This window comes from Aspergillus luchuensis, chromosome 6 (assembly GCF_016861625.1).
Source record: "Aspergillus luchuensis IFO 4308 DNA, chromosome 6, nearly complete sequence".
NCBI classification, from domain to species: Eukaryota; Fungi; Ascomycota; class Eurotiomycetes; order Eurotiales; family Aspergillaceae; genus Aspergillus; species Aspergillus luchuensis.
In genome coordinates, this window is record NC_054854.1 from 3,744,608 (window position 1) to 3,763,921 (window position 19,314).

General features: G+C 48.9%; 11 protein-coding genes across 11 annotated transcripts; 7 read left to right on the top strand and 4 right to left on the bottom strand.

The window, feature by feature from the left end:
* Window positions 1–552: 552 nt before the first annotated feature.
* On the top strand, window positions 553–1,945 carry AKAW2_61292S (uncharacterized protein; the record flags this gene model as incomplete). The annotated part of the gene is made up of 4 exons (XM_041680868.1): window positions 553–771; window positions 825–968; window positions 1,022–1,101; window positions 1,150–1,945. 4 exons carry the CDS (start codon window positions 553–555, stop codon window positions 1,943–1,945), a joined length of 1,239 nt encoding a protein of 412 aa, XP_041546790.1.
* A 501-nt stretch (window positions 1,946–2,446) lies between these two features.
* Window positions 2,447–2,737, bottom strand: AKAW2_61293A (uncharacterized protein; the record flags this gene model as incomplete). The annotated part of the gene is made up of 1 exon (XM_041680869.1): window positions 2,447–2,737. The coding sequence occupies one exon, from the start codon at window positions 2,735–2,737 to the stop codon at window positions 2,447–2,449; it is 291 nt and encodes a 96-aa protein (XP_041546791.1).
* Window positions 2,738–3,939: 1,202 nt separating this feature from the next.
* On the top strand, window positions 3,940–4,320 carry AKAW2_61294S (uncharacterized protein; the record flags this gene model as incomplete). Its single annotated transcript, XM_041680870.1, has 1 exon — window positions 3,940–4,320. One exon carries the CDS (start codon window positions 3,940–3,942, stop codon window positions 4,318–4,320), a length of 381 nt encoding a protein of 126 aa, XP_041546792.1.
* Window positions 4,321–4,915: 595 nt separating this feature from the next.
* On the bottom strand, window positions 4,916–5,981 carry AKAW2_61295A (uncharacterized protein; the record flags this gene model as incomplete). The annotated part of the gene is made up of 3 exons (XM_041680871.1): window positions 4,916–5,119; window positions 5,183–5,429; window positions 5,503–5,981. The coding sequence occupies 3 exons, from the start codon at window positions 5,979–5,981 to the stop codon at window positions 4,916–4,918; spliced, it is 930 nt and encodes a 309-aa protein (XP_041546793.1).
* An 877-nt stretch (window positions 5,982–6,858) lies between these two features.
* On the top strand, window positions 6,859–8,584 carry AKAW2_61296S (uncharacterized protein; the record flags this gene model as incomplete). The annotated part of the gene is made up of 4 exons (XM_041680872.1): window positions 6,859–7,180; window positions 7,234–7,745; window positions 7,800–7,961; window positions 8,009–8,584. The coding sequence occupies 4 exons, from the start codon at window positions 6,859–6,861 to the stop codon at window positions 8,582–8,584; spliced, it is 1,572 nt and encodes a 523-aa protein (XP_041546794.1).
* Window positions 8,585–8,904: 320 nt separating this feature from the next.
* Window positions 8,905–9,852, top strand: AKAW2_61297S (nucleotide triphosphate diphosphatase NUDT15; the record flags this gene model as incomplete). Its single annotated transcript, XM_041680873.1, has 3 exons — window positions 8,905–9,265; window positions 9,342–9,547; window positions 9,646–9,852. 3 exons carry the CDS (start codon window positions 8,905–8,907, stop codon window positions 9,850–9,852), a joined length of 774 nt encoding a protein of 257 aa, XP_041546795.1.
* Window positions 9,853–10,124: 272 nt separating this feature from the next.
* Window positions 10,125–10,976, bottom strand: AKAW2_61298A (uncharacterized protein; the record flags this gene model as incomplete). The annotated part of the gene is made up of 1 exon (XM_041680874.1): window positions 10,125–10,976. One exon carries the CDS (start codon window positions 10,974–10,976, stop codon window positions 10,125–10,127), a length of 852 nt encoding a protein of 283 aa, XP_041546796.1.
* A 1,076-nt stretch (window positions 10,977–12,052) lies between these two features.
* AKAW2_61299S (uncharacterized protein) lies at window positions 12,053–13,348 on the top strand (the record flags this gene model as incomplete). Its single annotated transcript, XM_041680875.1, has 2 exons — window positions 12,053–12,281; window positions 12,342–13,348. The coding sequence occupies 2 exons, from the start codon at window positions 12,053–12,055 to the stop codon at window positions 13,346–13,348; spliced, it is 1,236 nt and encodes a 411-aa protein (XP_041546797.1).
* Window positions 13,349–13,829: 481 nt separating this feature from the next.
* Window positions 13,830–14,597, bottom strand: AKAW2_61300A (uncharacterized protein; the record flags this gene model as incomplete). The annotated part of the gene is made up of 1 exon (XM_041680876.1): window positions 13,830–14,597. One exon carries the CDS (start codon window positions 14,595–14,597, stop codon window positions 13,830–13,832), a length of 768 nt encoding a protein of 255 aa, XP_041546798.1.
* A 1,562-nt stretch (window positions 14,598–16,159) lies between these two features.
* Window positions 16,160–17,482, top strand: OLE1_3 (acyl-CoA desaturase; the record flags this gene model as incomplete). Its single annotated transcript, XM_041680877.1, has 2 exons — window positions 16,160–16,397; window positions 16,455–17,482. The coding sequence occupies 2 exons, from the start codon at window positions 16,160–16,162 to the stop codon at window positions 17,480–17,482; spliced, it is 1,266 nt and encodes a 421-aa protein (XP_041546799.1).
* A 707-nt stretch (window positions 17,483–18,189) lies between these two features.
* AKAW2_61302S (NAD(P)-dependent alcohol dehydrogenase) lies at window positions 18,190–19,188 on the top strand (the record flags this gene model as incomplete). The annotated part of the gene is made up of 1 exon (XM_041680879.1): window positions 18,190–19,188. The coding sequence occupies one exon, from the start codon at window positions 18,190–18,192 to the stop codon at window positions 19,186–19,188; it is 999 nt and encodes a 332-aa protein (XP_041546800.1).
* Between the last annotated feature and the right edge of the window lie 126 nt (window positions 19,189–19,314).

Here is a 19,314-nt window from a genome sequence, read left to right on the forward strand (position 1 = left end):
AATGGTCTGGCACGTGACAGGCTTCATGATTGTCCTAGGGCAGAATATGAACACCCAAGTCTCAATAAAACTGGTTCCAATGAGTAATACTTAGCAATTGGCGCAATGAAGTTAATTAGAGGGATCAAATACCACCAGTCATATAGTCTGTTGCCATTTCTGTAGAGGAAAAAGTCTGGGTCATGTGAAAGTTCATGCGAGGATGAGGCCTCTGGTTCTCCTCTTTTCTTGCCCGCCATTTCCTTCAATGGCTCACAATGGTGTGAGCATGTTCCCCCGCTTGGAACATCCGGATGTGATAATTCGATGCTTGGGGTGCGTAATGTATGCTTAGCGGTTGGTTTCCGCGAATGAGATCGCCTCATTAAGCGCCGGCCATGCAAGTCCATCACGATAGGCTTCCGGCTATCAGTTCATCCCCACCTAGCTAGCAGGCTTCACAGTTTGGCGATCACAGTATGAAAGGAACTCCTCGGTCGGAGTTATCGATATTGGAGGCCGCCTTCTTCCTCTACCTCCCTCTCTTCCGGCCATGTCCTTAGACGGCTCACTATGGGCGCGCTGAAATTGAACCTGCCCAGCTCTCCTTCAATCCAAGTATTCAAAAGGAATCGGCAAAGGAAATTGCTCTATGCGGGGTTATCGCTTGTTTTTCTCCTCATGTTGTGGGGTACATTGTTGATAAGTTCTGGTGAACGGTATGCTGGGTTGCAGGGGCTGCGTTCAGCAGACGGATTAAGTCTGGCAACAATCACAAATGAAACATTAGGGGTGAGCTCTCATCCCAGACCATACAGTATATCCGAGTTCTAATCGAGACGTAGTTCGGAAAAATATTCTGTATCAACCTCCCCAGTCGACCTGATAAACGGGATGCAATCACACTAGGCTCGTCAGTTACGCAGTTCCGCGTGGACTGGATTGATGGTGTATCCTCTGAAGATATGAGCCCAAAGGCCTACCCACCAGTAAGATCCATTTGGCCACTGTGTCTCATACTATCTACTAAGACTCTCTCCAGCGGTACGACGAACCGGATAGACCTCGCATGCTAGCCGGTGAAATCGGCAGCTGGCGCGCCCACCTGAACGCGATGCAACGGTAATCACATCTCCATTAGAAATCAGACACAAAATTGACTTTATTTAGCATCGTCTCAGAGCGCATAACCAGTGCCCTAATACTTGAAGACGACGTCGATTGGGACGTGACACTAAAGAACCAACTACAAGAATTCGCGCTAGGAACCCTAGCCCTCCAAGCCGAATCCCACCCCAAGACCACGCCCTACGGGGACGACTGGGACATCCTCTGGCTCGGCCACTGCGGAACAAAATGCCAAAAGAGAACCCCATTCTACATACTAAAGAATGACCCAACATCTATTCCCGTCTACGGCCTTCCACAATACTGGGCCGGCCCAGCCGTCCACGAACTCGTCGACAACATCAAACATAACCGCATCATCTGCAAAACCTCACTGGCAGTCTGCTCCAGCGCATATGCGGTATCATTCAACGCAGCACAGAAAATATTGGCAGCGTTGTCTGTTTTACCTGATGACGAGAGCATGCCGCCTGGTCAGAGTGTCGTGTATGATGTCATGTTGGGGAGATTGTGCGAGACCGGATACTTGAGGTGTGTTTCGTCGCATCCTTCGCTTTTCGGGAACTGGAAGGGCGCAGGGTTACCTTCGAAGGGGTCGGATATTCAGTATAAGTATGATGGACCGAGGGAGCAGAAGACGTTTGAGGGGGCGAGCTTCCAGGGGTTGGTTTATAGTACTATGTTTAATCTGGGGACTTTACTGGATGGGGGAAGGGTGGTGGTTTCCAATGTTAATGATGTTATGAAACCGAAGTTGGATTTTAGGAAGGTGAGGAGGTTGGAGGGGGGGTTGCATGTGTTGGATTATGAGGAGATGGTGTTGAGTCGTGTAGGATAGATTATTGAGATTCCTCTGAATTTTCTTGAGGCTACGAAGTATATGAATCCTGCTAGATAGAAGAGGTGTTCACTCGCTGTGGTACATTTAGGTTGCTGCATGTGGAATAGGAAAAGCAACAGCAGCGGTCACTTGTTCTTCATTACCATGCATGCTCTTGCAGCCCTGGACGTGACATCCGTATTCCTTTGATGACAAATGATATATACCAGCATGTGTCGCAGGTCTTAATGCTACATGCATACGACATCTCCCCTTCCATTTACGTCCATAACAGCACCAGTATTTCTCAGTTTTCAATAATGAGTACGTATCATTATGATATCACGACCATGGTATATAAACAAAAATTTAATCATATCCAGCATGACTCAATGGCTTCGCTCGAATGGTTGCACGAATCGATCATCTGCGGTACTATTCGATAACAGTCAGCTGAATCCTTTCATGATGAGACCATAGAGCATCATGGCATACCTCGAATTGTAGTCCGTCAGGGCTTTAGAAACGGCCGGGGCCTCCGTGAGGGCCACCGGGGCCGCCAGGACCGCCGTGAGGACCACCAGGACCGCCGTGGCCGCCGCCGTGAGGGCCTCCGTGGCCACCAGGACCTTCATGAGAACCACCGAATCCTCCAGGGCCGCCGGGACCTCCGGGACCGCCATGAGGACCACCAGGGCCACCGCCGTGAGGGCCGCCAGGACCTCCAGGACCGCCCTGGGGACCGCCGTGGGGGCCTTCGTGGCCGCCAGGGCCGTGCTGGTTCTCGTGGTGGTGGTGGAAAAGACCCATGTTGATTGTTTGTAGGAAGAAAGGTTTGAAGTGTTTGTTTGATAAAAGTGTGTGGCTTGTAGATGTTGTTGAGAATGAGTGAGGGGTCAACGAGAGATCGTGGGGGATCTTATACTCGTGGCCCCTTGGGAGGCGCCATTAGGGATGTGGAGACCACATAGGGTCTGCGATCCAGCGAAGAGGGAAAAGAGATAATTTTGGGTGCAAATGACGCTCATTGAGGGGCCCTCTCCCCAGTTTGGATATTGCATCTGACGACATAGCCTTCGAAGGAAACGATGTTGCCTATGGCCGATGTGGATTTATCGCCGAGCTAATCGGACTATGACGCTAGTGAACCTTCAAGGCATCGCCCTATTCGCCTGCGATGCTATAGTACCATGGGTTAAGCCAGGAGCAGCATGGCTCAGATCTCGTCGTCGCCCCGTAAGGGGGTAATGGGGAAGATCCCGATCCAGAGAAGATGGACATCATGAAACTTTGATGACATGGCCGTACGCGTTCACTGCATTACTATGCGAGTCACGCAAGACACATTCGAGGTCTTGTGAAGTCTGGACAAATGTCCACTCCAAAGCCCTATGGTCACGGTGAGCTTGGGTTGCCACAAGTGGATGAAAAAGCGTACGTACTTCGACCCACTCCTGCTCAGCACAGGGCTGGCTAGTGCCCTCAATAGGAGGCGCCAAGCGGGGCATACGAAAATCATGGCCTCAGCCACAGCGCTGAGAGAGTCGTGGCTCGCTCCATTGAGTCATAATGACCGTTATGAATTGATCAGCGGCCTGGGGAAGTCTCGTTGAATTGTTGTTGTGGCTGATATCCGATTCAGATGCACGCGGTCGAGATGATTCGGCCTGGCTTTCCGATTTCGGCATGAACCGGCCCCGAGTCTGTATGACTAAGCGGGATCGGGCGCCATTGCCAAGCCACACTAAGACTTTGCCAAGCGTTGGTATTTTCCTACCGGCAAACAATGCAAACACCCCTCGCTGTTCTTTGTGAACAGAACAACTCAATTGTTACGAGGGGTAGACGTTAGATCGATTTGTCGCATTTCGACTAATGGGCTGAAGAAAGCACAATGTTGGCCTCGTGATAATGGTGATGCCCTGCCAGGTTATGAAACACTTCGGGAGGAACTGGCAGCGCAGTTCCCCAGTGGTATTGATGCCTTCTGCGGTACGGTTGGAGGTGCCGGCATGGTTATGGGAGTATCATGCGTTCAGAAGTCAAAGTGGCCGGATACGCGAGTTGTAGTTCTCGAACCGGCCTCTTCTCCTGTCATTACCGAAGGGCGCACTGGTTCTCATAGCGTAGAGGGAATCGGAATTGGTTTTGTGCCGCCACATCTCGATTCTAAGCTGTATGATGAAGCTCGAGGAGTCTCAGAGGCAGAAGGTCGTGCTGTGTGCAGGCGGTTGGCTCGTGAGGAAGGTTTATTGGTTGGAACCTCGACTGGTCTCAATGTTGTCGCGGCCATTGCTCTTGCCAAAGAACTGGGCCCGGGTAAGACGGTGGTTACCGTCGCCGTGGATACGGGCCTGAATTATATGAACGGAAATCTCCTTGCGGATGCTTGAGGTCGCGAAATCCCAATAACTAAATAATTGCTCTTTACGATACTATAGGCTTTACTGCCACCCTAATACAAATTTTTACTTGTGTCTGCCTGTTTTATGAAAGAAAAATCACCGAGTTCAGACACTCCGGAAACATGAATGACCACCATGTGTTCTAAATCGACTATTGGTCTTGCTGTCCTCGAAGTTCTTGATGTTACCCAATTAGATTTGTGATCATAGACCGTCTGCCGATTCTATATCGGCTCTTTGTGCGCATATTCCTCCTGGATGTTAGCTTGTATCACATAATTCTATTTCCATTGGGCAAGGTTGACCTGTACCGGTATACCGTCTACACAAAAAAAGACTTACGCAAACCGGCTAATGTTTCAATGTTATTGAATACGTGTGATATTCCATCTCTAAATTACCAAGCTAATCTGAAGGACCGATCTTGCAAGCAACTGCCGAATCTCTGCGAGATAGGCCTCCTCGGTTCCCATTCAACTTTTCCTATTTACCACCATCGCTTTCCACTTGTCCTTCTTATCCATCAACTTTTCCTATTTATCACCATCACTTTCCGCTTGTCCTTCTTATCCATCAATTCAACTCAAGGGTACTGGTCGTCCGTTTCAGTTTCCTTAAAAAACCCAACAGGAGTCGAAAGCAACCATCTTGTGAACAGATCCATCGGCGCCTCACGCATAGTTTCGAAGCTATAAATGCGGCTGTGCGCCACAACCAACTTCCCGTTGTGCATATGTGCCTGCAAAATCCGAGCATGCGAGGGTATCATAAACGAAACCATGAGGACCTATTATCAGTGTCAGTGATCAACAACTTTCAAAATTTATTACAGGGGTTGTGAGAAACATACAGGCACCATCCCTTCCGAGTCTATTTCATCTTGCTCGAGACGGGTGCGCATCGTCTGAAGTATGCCCAGCAGCTCAAATCGCATCATAGAGTCCTCAGGACATCGCTCTTGGCACCAATGTTGAGTGATCATGACGATATATGGGTACCTATCATCTATGCATTCAAAAAATCGATTCACCGTGTACAGATATTGTCCGAGCTTGTCATAAATGTTGGATGTCCGGGCGTACAATTTGTCGGTCGTGCTGGTGCATTCATCAAGATGTTAGAGCCATGGGATTGTTTCAATGTCTTGTTGGGTTAATACAAAGTACTCACATGGAAGGATACCAGATCCCAATGTGCGTCAAAGTAGCGGGCACGGCATAGTAGCGATGAGTTCGTGGAGCGAGATGGATCCATCTTTCTAGCTTGATGGCAATTTCTTTCAAGCGGAAGGGCGGGTATGACTCGCACGAGTCTTTCTTGATAGTTTCGTAGTCTTTAATAGTGTAGCAGGAGTCTTCGCGCTTGTCTATTGTGGTGTAGGGGTGAGGGTCGATGGGATAGGTGTGCAGAGCTTCGATTGGAAGAGGTTCGAAGAGGAGGGGAGTAGTTGAAGATTTACCTTTCCCATGGTGTTTGGCCTCGAGATCCAGGGGCAGCAGAACTATGTTATTTGCATCGCAAAAAGAAGGTAATATGAAGTTGAGGACGTTTCGACCTTCTAGCTTCTCCATTATCTTTCTGACGCTTTTTAGGGTGCGGGATTCATCCTTCGGGTTGGGTGGCATCTCGGGTGGCTGATCGGTCTGCATGATTGACAGCTTGCAATACGTGCAGTAGGTATTGGATGAGAGATCATGCTGAGATGATTAGCGTTGCTTTTCATCGTGTATATTTGGCGTGTAGTGAATGTATTCACGCTAGAATCCTAAGCGAGTGTCCATCACTTTTTGCTTTGTATGCTTGCGTGAATTGTGCTATGAGTGGCATTGTGCACACTCTCTATCCCTTTAACAATGTATTGGATGCACTGGTGTGCTCTTATAGTCACAAATTTATTGAAATTTACAGATGAGAAACCGAAGGGTATGGCAGGGCTAGGAAACTTTGCTGGCGTTAGGCAGGACACTTTTGGTACCTTTGTAGTTTTCTAATTCAGGAGTATGGTGCGAGTAGATGTATTTGAATTATGTTTGCGGCAATGATAATGGTCAGGGAATTAGTATATTACATATTCTAGCATGCTGAGTCTTCTACTCCCTCCTTCCTTAGTTGTTGCAACCTCTTAGTATGGGTGATTGAGCCGTCCGCACGCTAATGGACCCTCCCGAAAGCGTGGATATAACACCCACTGGAATTATAGTTCCAATGCAAGTACACTTAACCAGAGGTATGCTTTTGCATGTCTTTCATATATTCCTTGCATCAAAGTGCATTTATTTTCAGAGGCAGATAAGGCGAAGTCACGTGGGAATGTTGTGAATGCCCCAATGTTGTCGGAGTCACCGCCCTGAGAGAGGCAGCTTCTTCCTCTCCCTGCAAGTGATCAAGCCAGACGTGCATGAAACGTTCGCGCCAGCCGATGGCGTGATTCGCTTTGATCCTGCCGGTCTCTTCCCCTCTTTCCCATCCCTTCAGTGTCATTAACGTCCACTCACTAACCTGAACAACTGTCATCAATTGCCCTCCATGTCTCCGCACGATCAGTCGGAAGAGGAGGGTGTTCGCCGCCCGCTCCTGGCCGATTCCAGAGGGACCGATGGCACCGAGCCCGGAGCGGAGTCCACTGCCGCATTGGGCCCCAAGTTCACCCGCAATCTCGGAGCCATCGAGGCCTTCGGCATTGTCATTAGCATTGTGATCGGTAGTGGTATCTTCACTTCTCCAGGTTCCATCGACACAAATGTTCCATCTCCAGGAGTCGCGCTTATTGTGTGGCTGGTCGGAGGTATTCTGGCCTGGACCGGTGCCAGCACTATGGCCGAGCTAGGCACTGCTATTCCGGGCGAAGGTTGGTTCACTCTATTGCCATCAGGTATATCGACTGTATTGACTGTAAAATAGGAGGCGTGCAGCCATATCTTCGATACATCTACGGAGATGTCTTTGGATTTCTTGCTGCTTGGACTTGGATTATCGCCGTGATGCCTGCAACGCTGGCCATTTTGAGCATCGTGTTTATTGAAAGCATCTTCTCCGCGGCTGGTGTCACTGATCAGGCTGGAAGCCTTTCGCATAAGCTGCTCTCCATTCTTGTATTGTTGGTGATCGGTCTGGCCAACTCCATCAGTACCAAGGTCAGTACCCGATTGAATGGCTTTTCAGTCACGACCAAATTCATCGCCATTGCCGCAATTGTGGTGGCCGGTCTAGTTGTTGTCATCCTGCAAGTCTCCGGAATCAACCGCGATGCTGGGTCAAATGACTGGCTCAAGCACTCTTGGTTCGGATCTAGGAACACCTGGACGCCGGACGGTCGGGAGATCGACTGGAGCTCCATGCACGGGTGGGAATCGCTAGGTTACTATTCTACCGCGCTCTATGGTGCTCTCTGGGCTTATTCGGGCTGGGATAAGGTATGCATATAGCCCCTACAACATGTCTGTGAAAATACTCACCATTTTTGACAGGCAATCTACGTTAGCGCAGAGCTCTCTGCTCCTGCTCGTCAGCTTCCATTGGCCATTAACACTGCCCTCCCCATTATCATTCTTTGCTTCCTTGCCGCTAATGCCGCGTACTACATCCTTCTTCCATGGAAGATCGTTTCGACCACTGACAGCGTGGCCGTCGTATGTCCAGCACCCTCCCATTGATTACATACGCTAATGGCATACAGACCGCAATCACGCATCTCCTAGGACCAGCGTTTGGTATCCTCGCTGCCATAGTGATCTGCCTCGTGGTCGCCGGCTCACTTCTCGGAAACTCTTTTGTGGCCGGTCGCATGATTGTCGCGGCATCGAAGCTGGATTGGTTCCCTCGGTTCCTGGGTGTGCTTGGACACGTAGGAATGCCTCCTGACCCGGAACCTCCTTCTCAGTCAACTCCCCGATCGGACGCGCCCATCAATGCCACAATTCTGGCCACCCTGTTGTCAATCCCGTACCTGCTGTTCGGAAATTTTCGCGCTCTACTCACCTTCAATGGTCTGGGAGAGTACTCGTTTTTCTTCTTGACCGTCTTAGGTGCCATCCTTCTGCGATTCCGGCAGCCTGATCTTCATCGGCCTTACAAGCCCTTCATCGCTATTCCGCTGGTTTTTGCCCTCGTCAGTGGCTTTGTGGTGGTGAGGGGAGCCGTCTTCGCACCTCTGCAAGCGGTAATCCTTATTTCGGTCTGGATTATTGGCATGGGGTTCTATTACCTTCGGGCTTACCTTCGGAGGGAGAGGGTGACTAGAAGAAGCGAATAGACTCGGGTAAAAGTGGAAGAATTACTCGCGATTCCTTCATATTCAGACCTGCGTTTGGTGAAATATTTCTGCTCGTTACAATATGGTTCTTCAAAACCTGAACACTGTTTTGACACATAGTTTGAACTGCGCGATGTACATCATACAAGACGATGATTTGATGGCAATGCTTCTTTTGAGGAACCCGTGACCCCTCAGGCTAGTGCAGTGTGCAGTTAAGAGGGGGGAGGGATCGGAGAAATCGATGTGCATAACTTCGTCTATGACCACAATATCAAATTTAGTTTGATTAGAATATTTCAGCTGCGCAATCGTGGTATATGGTTATATTAACCATGGATCAACACATAAACCCAATATCGCGCATCTTATCAATCAGAAGCAGCCTTTCTTGGCGAATCGAGTCTATCCGCAATCGTTATCGCCAGTCACCGCCCGCATCCAATTCTATCCCGCGGACTTCTTTTCCTTCCGCATGTAAATCAGATCTCTTGAATTCAATGAGCAGGACACTCTTTGTAACAACACGTAATTATCGATCAATTAACTTGAACCCTACCGATTACTCCGTCACAGATACCACCACCATGGACCAAACAATTCGCGTCGCTGTGGCCGTCTACGTCTTCAACAAACACGGCCAGACCATTCTCGGCCGACGCAAGGGGAGTCTCGGCGCCGGTAAGTCTTACCTTTCACCAATTGATTCCCTCCAGTAACACTTTCTACTTGAGACATTGCTCTAATTTGTCTCAAGGAACATGGGGTCATCCCGGCGGCCACCTCGAATTCAACGAGAGCTTTGAAGACTGTGCAGCTCGAGAGGTTCTAGAGGAGACGGGCCTCGAAGTAACTGACATACGCTTTCTCACTGCGATTAACAATGCCAATATGGAGGGAGGAAAGCATTATGTTACGATTTTTGTGGGCTGTAGGCTTGTGGATGAGGATGCGGAGCCGGTGGTACGTTTGTTTATTTCCCTCTTTTGTTTTGATTTCTGGAGTCATCTTCTGGTGGTCTTACTTGAGGAGCGATTTAATACTGATGGTTTGGTTCCAAGGTCAAGGAGCCTGAGAAATGTGTCTGCTGGGAGTGGGTCACTTGGGATGACATGAGGGCGACTATTGAGAGGCAGCGGGAAGCAGAGCGTCTGGGAAAGATGGAGGAGTATGAGGGGAGGGTGTTGTTCAAGCCGATTTTAAATCTTTTGCAGCAGAGGGTGGAGTTTGATCCGTTGGAGATTTATCAGTCTGTTGAGCGGTGTTAATGGGTATATTAAGTCTGGCGCTTTTGACTTTTCTGGCTGAATATCCCGGTATCTGTTATGTAGATCAGCAGTAAGCGCTAATATTTGTCTTAACTTTCGCTTATGAAAGGTAACGAGCATGCATGTTATCTGGTGGCTCACTTTATATAGCGTAGATATAGAAGACATTGGCTAAGCACACAAATCAAAGAACGAAAAGCACAATAACAGCAGAGTGGAAACGCCAATCAGAACAAAGTATACAAGAGCCATTCACTCGCGCGCATCCTAGCTTACGCCACGGCAGAAACACATCTGAACGCACCCTGGCTATCATCAAGCTCAGTCATTTTGAACTGGATATCCAAGTCAGAATCAGCGAAGTCCGCCGCCGTGGCATAAGACACATCGAGTTCGGTCTCAGTTTCTTCTTCTTCATCGCCCAGCAGCAGAGCAGCCTTGGGGTAGAAGTCCTGCACATCGAAAGACTTGTGCTTCCACCCCTTCGGCACGATCTTCATGAGCTGGAAGGCGAACACAATATAATTTTCTGTCTTTCCTTGATGCTTGTCGGACTCCTTCGAATAGATTTTATTATCCGTACCAACACTGACATCGCCAATAACGGTTCCCGCTGTACCGGCTTTACCCCCGGCATTCGCCTCCTTGGAGCTGGAACGGCTTTCAGATACTCGGAATCCCTTTGCAATCTTGACGCCAGTGATCATATAGACGGGCTTGGAAAACACACTATCCAGGCGCATTAGATCTCGGATCTTGCCATCTTGAGTGCGTCGAATGATCTCTTCATGGGAGGGCTCGTCCCTGAAATAGCTGGTTGTCAGGGAGTCGACGGTGTAGTCGGCATCAAGGGACCTGCTGCCCTCGAAACCGAGATCGACGCCCATGGCGTTGAGGAAGTGGGTCCAAATGCTTGACTTGACACCATTCTCCCTTTGGTGATGTAGCGACCAGTCGGTTTCGACCACCGTTTCGATGGGAGCGGTCGGGATGTCTGGGTCGGGTCTTGTTAGGACCCGGTGCGGCCTGAATGGGTCGACGATGATGTTCCCGAGTGCGATGGGACCGTCGGGACGAAAGTCCCACCTAGGCGCGAGGACGTATGTATACGTTCTCTGATGCATTGTGAGTGGCAGATAGGTAGAATAGAGTAGTGATGAGTTATAGGTAAGTTTGCTGACAGTATTGAAGGTTTTGTTGGTTTCAGAAGACAGGTTGAATCATGGAGTTGCTTGAAAAAACGATATCTGAAGGGCGAAAAGAACCCACCTTATATGCCTTGATCGGCATCATTGACAGACGCCCACGAACTCCTACTACGTTCGATGAAACCAAGGACGCCTCAGCACGTTGTATAGGGCGCTTAGGCTCTCAGAGAGTCAGGATCAATAAACGGGTCAGGTCACACTGCGGCGCATATATCTTCCAATCAAGAACTGACCTTTTTCGCCGACTAGGTATCTCAGCTCATCGAACACTTGCAGCGCGTAGTTTTGTTTCACTTTCATGTATAACTCAACTTGTTGTGTAAGGCTGTGCCGCCGAGTACCAATAATATCATCGTCCGGGTGCACTTGAAGGCGCTTATGGATTCCACCGATCAGCTCATGCATACTACTAGCGACAGCGTCTAACTACTATGTTGGATTGGACTATTTATGCCCCGTACAGAGTACTGTTACTGGATGATTAGTCTGTTTATGCAAAACTCAAGGCTTTCTCTATGTATCCTTGTTCATTTTTTTATTCTTCTATTCTTTTTTTCTTTCCAATTTGATCGAAGTATGTGTCACTCCTGATATCTTAGTTTGAGTGCCCCAGAACTGTGAAGATCATTGGCTAATCAACTCTTTCCGCATGAACAAAATCAATCAGTGTTTTTAGTAATAGTCTTGATAGCCCTGGCAAGGATGAATGCACCTTTTGACGCAAATTCTTTTACTCTAGTCATTTATGAAGGTAATATTGAACGAAGGAGTCAGCACCATATGCTAAACCATTTGCTATTGAGTGGTTAAAACTATAAGTTGTGGATATCCGGAGTTGTTGAGGAGAGTTTAAAGGGGAGGCTGGGAACCCCGCTCGGTCGGGGAAGGTGACCAACCGGATCCACCTGTCTTCTCTACATGATCCAGCTTGCCTCATACCACCAACATCGTGGTAAGTACTCTACTCACACTATAACACCCCTCCTCCAAATATGTACAGACCAGTGCACGGGAGAATGCTCCGCCGTAAAAAGGCATGGAATCACCCAAGAGGAGCGGATGTTATTCTGGAGTCACTCTCTCCACCAAAAGGCCCTGTGCTGGCCAAATTTGAATCGGACAGGGTGAAACCGTCACAAAAAGCCCCGTGCATCACCTCCTGCAATTATCTGGCATCATACACACGGTTGGATTCAGGGGAATCATCTATTTTGATTCCAGGTATTTTTGTTCTTCACTACCACACTGCCTCTGGAAGATCTCAAGCTCACTAGATCTCAGGTCGACCTCCCCTTTGGACTCCAGTAAAGAAGTCTCTGAAGCTCAAGGAGACAAGCTATCCAAAATGGGCCAACCCAAAGCCCATCAATGAACTTACTTATCCCTGGGAGGCATCTTTTGAAGCAATCCGGCGGCAGGATTCGAGTTATGATCTTAAACGCACCGACATCGTGACCTGTTCGGCCACACTCAGAGATCTCTTCGATTTCATCCGTGGTCTAACCTCGGAGATCCGCTTTATCATGGAGCGCATCGGCAAGACGGTCGTGTTTGTTCGACGAGAAGTTCCCGCGCCGGTTTGGTTGCCTGAGTCTGACATCCAATATAAATATGAGGCCGAGTTCACGAAGAGATACACTAGATGGGAAGGCATAGCCGCTGAGTACAAGGCCCATCAGCGCATTCTTCGGTATAATTTTGCAGGCATCAATATGATCGTTCGCTCTGCGGCAGATGCCTATATTCCAAACCAGGATTTGGACTCTGAAGGTGGAAGCGCATCCACCGACACCGACAAGGCTAACATCAACAGTCTTACTGAAGGAATCAGCGGGCTGCAGGTACATGAAGGCGGCAAGCCAATTGCTCAGAACGAAATCCTCCACACCGATTTACGGTCCATGTACAATCACCATGGCCAACTTCGGAAGCTCCATCTAAACACTGTCTTCCCTCGACTCTGGGCATCACAAGTCTCGAACGTCGCAGTGGCATATCACAAGGAAGGGGTCATGAAGAGCGTACGCGTATCAGACATGAAGGATGAAGTCCTAAAATGGGAGCGTGATAATAAAGATCATCTTTCGCGGCTGGCGGGTCTTCTCAACAATCTCACTGGTTATGCCCGCGCATCGCCGTCCAGACTTGAAGTTTGCCGCAGCTCTTTTGGGCCCCTTGAGATCCGTAAGCTTGCAGACCAGAATTCTCCAAAAGCTGTGTCGCCGGAAATGAGACTCTGCTTTGACAAATTGACAACAAGTTGGAGAGACCCGGCGACTAATGCATAGCGATGATATCAACGGAAACAATGCACCTACACCTGCTACTATGATTGAATTGCATATTTGACAAGCGCTCCACTTCTTACCCTGCTATGGGATCAGGGTACAATGACTGGCAATTGCCAGTATTGACTGTATATTAGTTTACAATATTAGCCCTCAAATGAAATTCACAAATAGGACCTCATGCTATTCCCTTTGCCACTATTGTAAGTACATAAAATTCATATTTCTGGTATATTTCAGTCAAACGAATGGATATTTAGAAAGGTGATATAAGAAGATCTAGATACTCATTGCCATATAAAGATATTAGGAATTTATTTCAACCAGCAGAGATATACAGCAATCTGTAATAGAAAATAATGTTGTATTTCCATTTAATACCTGATATATAAAATCATAAATAAGTGCGTTCTGGCTGAATGAGGGACCAGCTTGTCTGCAAGATAGAACCCATGATGAGCACAACAACCACAATCTTAGCTTATTCCGTCTGGACAAGCGGGGCCTCCACACGACCCATATCTTGCAGCAGTTCGACTACAGTTCTAAACCCAACATACTCAGTATGCTTGCGAACTTCCAACGTCCTACTTCCTGGTTCTGCCGTAATATCCTTAACCTGATAAGCTAATATGATAGGATCCTTCCACTCAAAATGATCAGACCTACAAGCACTGGCCGGCACCCTTATTCTCTCTTCCATGAACCGCACTTCCTCTTCAGGATTGTTACTATAACCCATATTAGCCCTTCTCTCGGGCCACTGACGCCACACGCTATCCATAGTCCCCCCAGTAGCGACCTTTATACCGGTGATGATATAAAGAGGCCTGGGCGCAGGGTTACGACTTATGTCTCTGAGAGCTTCCCTAACTCTTGGCTCTGTAGCCCTTGTCCGAATACTCCCGAGTATGGACTCAGTATTGACGGTTGTTACCTTGAGAGACTTGCAGAAGCAGTCGAGACTGACGGCGTCACCACGTCCATAAATTCCAGGATATCGGACATTACTGACACCCCTGCTGAGAAGGCGCTCTGTATTGTCCATGTTGGGTAACTCAAATTCGGTGATGCTGAAGGCAATGTTCGGGTTATGCGTCGAGATGATTTTGTGTTCATTACATGGATCTTTGGGATCCAGGATGATGTTGAGCAATCTTAGGGGTCCGTTTGGCTCGATGTCTAACCTTGGGACTGGAAGCCATGTGTCGTCCCAGAGAGGAGTATCGAGCACGGCATCCTCGTTCATGGTTTGGGCTTTAATGACGATGAAGCGATGAGGAAATAACTGACAGGTCCGATACTGTACTTTGTGATTGGGATTATGGATATGTTGTTTAGCCCCCCCGCGGCAAGTATGGCCTTCATATAGGAAATGCCATGGGGAATGATTAAACAATTCAAAGGAAGCCCCCTGCATTATAGCCAAGCCATACATGTATAGAATACATCGGAGCTACCGAAAGAACGCGATGTGTGCTGGCTAAGATAGGAAATATCCGGCAGAAGTGGTTGGCTGGATTGTCAGGCTCTACTAAGTGACCAGGTGACATCCGTCATTGTTCTTTCCTGTGAGTTCGGGGTCTCTTATTGTCGTCTCTAAAGCTGAAGTGCTAGGCTGTACTCGATGATAGCACAGATGGCATATGTTCTTCACAAGAGCCTTGCGAACAAGAAAACGATGGTCTGAAAAGGAAGCGTTCTATGGAAGTCCACGCTTTCTGTGGTTGTCTCACAAGAATGTGTAGCTTTAGCGCATTACGGGGGAAACAATGTCTGGCTCAAAGCTCCTACTTCATTGTGCGTTTCGGCATGCTGCTGGGTTGGGCAAGAATAAAGCACCGTCATACTGTTTCATTCATGGGCTATAAGCAAACTTTATGTTGCAATTCGTGCAGGAAAGAGATAGCCTGTCGGACAGAAGTCACCTTTAAAAAACTCAAGAATCCACAAAGTAGAGTAACATAATATGTTGAATCAAGCCAGTCAGCAGCACTTCGATGAGAGTGAGTGCTTTTATGGCAAAGTGTTGAGTGTCTGTTTAGCCTCGGTAATGACTATTTTTAGTATAGTGATTTTTGATTATTTGATCGCGATTGGATAGGCCGACCGGAGATGATATCTTCCGCCGCCTTATCACCAGTTCACCACACCAAACACAATCTCGATTTCATTACCTGTATAGAGAGAAATCTCGCAAGCCTGTCTTCTTTACCCTAGAAATGCCCTTCTCCCAATTAGGGCATACTTCTCTTTGCCGTAATAGGTCCCAATAGCCTGACTGTTTAGCCAGTTCCATTGAACGAATCCTTCGACCCCTCTCTCCACTAATTAAACCAAATGTTTGAACTCCACATCATTATCAGGGGAGACTGGTTGGGGTCCCAACGGATAGCAGATGAATTGAACCCTATACCCTGCTACCAGCGCGGAACCTCCTCCGAGTTCACTGCTCAACAGCATTTGCATTAAATGTTTCTGGCGATGAATCACTTGTAAACCCCTGTTCCCTGTACGGGTGATACCGTAGAATAATCCCATTGGACCCCATTGGGGAGGGATATTGTCACTTCCATTCCCAACCACTCGCTGTTACTACTGTCATACTACGATTCATCACTGTCGTAACGTTGGTCAACTTTTCAGTTGCGGAAATTGACGCCATGCCTCAGACTTAACGCCGGGCCTTTGGCTCAACGGTCTGCTCCTGCGACTATTCGTCCCTCCCATATATAGTAGAGAGCGCGCAGTTTCCGTCAAAAACATTTTCAAGTACAGAGCTTCTATACTGTCCAAAGCCAGCCAATTACAATGCCAGGTGAAACCAATATACCCCCTCCTCGAGACAGACATGTCTCCAAAGTCCACATTGCGGACACCCCCATCACTCTACGGAACTGGCACAAACATGTCAACTGGCTGAACGTGACCATGATCGTCCTCATCCCCCTCTACGGCTGCATCCAAGCCTTCTGGACCCCTCTACGACTCAAAACGGCCATCTGGGCAGTAGCCTACTACTTCTTTACAGCCCTAGGTGTCACAGCAGGTCCGTCCCTCCCTCATATCCCCCTCTGACATCCTTCTAACTTCGGGTATCAAACAGGCTACCACCGCCTCTGGGCCCACAGATCCTACACAGCAACCCTCCCTCTCCGCATCATCCTGGCCCTCGCGGCCGGGGGCTCCGTTCAAGGCTCGGCGCGCTGGTGGGCACGCCTGCACCGCTCGCACCACCGGTACACAGACACGGAACGAGACCCCTACTCCGTACACAAGGGGATCTTTTACGCGCACTTCGGCTGGATGATACTAAAGCAGAATCCGAAGCGGTTCGGCCGGACCGACATCTCTGATCTCAATGCCGACCCGGTGGTTGTCTGGCAGCATCGACACTTCCTGAAGATCGTTATCCTTATGGGTCTTGTCGTTCCGATGGTCGTCGCTGGGCTATGGGACGACTGGTGGGGTGGGTTCGTGTACGCGGGCATCCTACGCATTTTCTTCGTGCAACAGGCCACTTTCTGCGTGAATTCCCTGGCTCATTGGCTGGGTGAACAGCCGTTTGATGATCGCAATTCACCCCGTGATCATGTTGTAACGGCGTTGGCTACGATGGGCGAGGGATATCATAACTTCCATCATGAGTTTCCGTCTGATTATCGCAATGCGATTCGGTGGTATCAGTATGATCCAACTAAGTGGGCCATTTGGTGCTGGGGACAGGTGGGATTGGCGCGTGATCTGAAGATGTTTCGTGAGAATGAGATTGAGAAGGGGAGGTTGCAACAGTTGCAGAAGAAAGTGGATAGGAAACGGGCTGAGTTGGATTGGGGGACGCCCTTGAGTGAGTTGCCGGTTATGGAGTGGGAGGAGTTTGTGGAGAGGGCGAAGAGCAGGGCTTTGGTCGTTGTTGCTGGGGTTGTGCATGATGTTGAAGACTTTCTGAAGGAACATCCAGGTGGAAAGGCGATGATTCAAGCTGGTGTTGGGAAGGATGCGACCGCTATGTTTAATGGTGGTGTGTATTATCATTCCAATGCGGCGCATAATCTGCTGTCGATGATGAGAGTGGCGGTTATTAGGGGTGGGTGTGAGGTGGAAGCTTGGAAGAGGCCGCAGAAGGAGGTGTAGGGCATTTTTATGTATGATGGTTTTGTTGTTCTGACTTGATAGACTTGTATAGTAGGGTTTGTCCCGATTAGGAAACTCGGAGGTCGATGCAAGTCCTCATCACAAAAGTCTCTCAAGTCGCGCTTCATTTCCCCGGCTGTATCTCCGTAGAGCATGGTGCACGAAACCTGTCTAGTTCCACGTGCAATGCGACCGATAGAATCGTAACCTTTCTGAGTCAGTCCAAAAGTCCAGAAGCCGCGGCATGACGGCATCGCAACCCAGCGATAGCCATCACGGACATCCGCGGAAGCCAAAAGTCTATCCCTTCACTTGGTAATTCCTCCCCTCCGGAAGAACAAAGACACTTAAAGATTGATAAGCATTGCTACAAAGTATCATCATCACCGCCCAGGTTGAATGAGGTACCCCGTAAAATCCGACCAAGAATTGCCATTGAACCCCCGGAGCAACCGGGAGTTGGCCTAGAGCTTCGTATCCACATGTTGAGCTCATTGCAACCCTCCACCGATGATTGCTCAATGGGACTTCGAGTTCTCCACCATGAATTGATGGTGACATCATGAAGAATATCTTCCCCTTGCTTAACCTACAGTATAAAATCGGATCCCTGGGGACCTCGCAGACGAAGACATTATTAGATTCCTGCAAGGTAAATCAATTTTAAATTTAATCACACCAATCAGAACCTCCATTCGACATCCACCATGGGCTACGATTTCACCGTCTTCAAAGGATCCAAAGACGGATCCATCCAGAAAGCCACCACCCACCGCGACGACCTCCAACGCGACCAAGTCCTCGTCCGTCTCACTCACTCCGGCGTCTGCTTCACCGATGTCCACTACCAGCACGCAGACATGGCCCTAGGCCACGAAGGTGCCGGCGTTGTCGAAGAAATCGGCCCTGAAGTCCACGGACTGCGTAAAGGCGATCGCGTCGGCTGGGGCTACCAACATGACTGCTGCGGTCGATGCGCTCAGTGCCTAACTGGTTGGGAGACAATGTGCCCGGAGCGACAGATGTACGGAAGTGCCAACCTCGACCAGGGGTCATTTGCCACGCATGCTGTGTGGCGCGAGTCGTTCTTGTTCAAGATCCCTGATGGAATTTCCAACGAGGACTCCGCGCCGCTGATGTGTGGTGGCTCGACAGTGTGGAATGCATTGCACGTGGGTGGTGTTAAGCCGACGTCGCGGGTTGGTATTGTTGGCATTGGCGGGTTAGGGCACTTGGCTATCCAGTTTGCGGCGAAGATGGGCTGCGATGTTGTTGTCTTCTCTGGGAGTGATAATAAGAGAGAAGAGGCGCTAAAGCTGGGTGCGAAGGAGTTCTATGCCACCAAGGGCGCGAAGGAATTGAAGATTGGGAAGCCATTGAACAATCTGATTGTTAGCACGAGTAGCCAGCCGGACTGGAAGCTCTACGTTAATGTTCTTGCTCCTGGAGCGGTTATTTCGCCGTTGTCGGTGGATAGTGAGGATTTCAAGTTCCCGTATATGGGCCTCTTGGCGAACGGATTGCGTGTGCAAGGCTCTATTGTTGCAGCCAGGCAGGTGCATAGGGATATGCTTGATTTTGCGGCGCTTCACGGTGTGAAGCCTATTTTGATGAAGTATCCTCTGAGCGTGGATGGCGTGAACGATGCCATAAAAACACTGGAGGGCGGAAAGATGAGATACCGTGGGGTCCTGGTTGTGGAGTAGATGCTCACCGAAGAGCGTGTTGGTGTTGGCGTGGGGGTAGTTGTCACTGTATTAAAAATGGCGTTTATTTGGAAGACTATTGGGTATCTGTAATTACTGCTATGGACATATGATGCCGAGATTCGT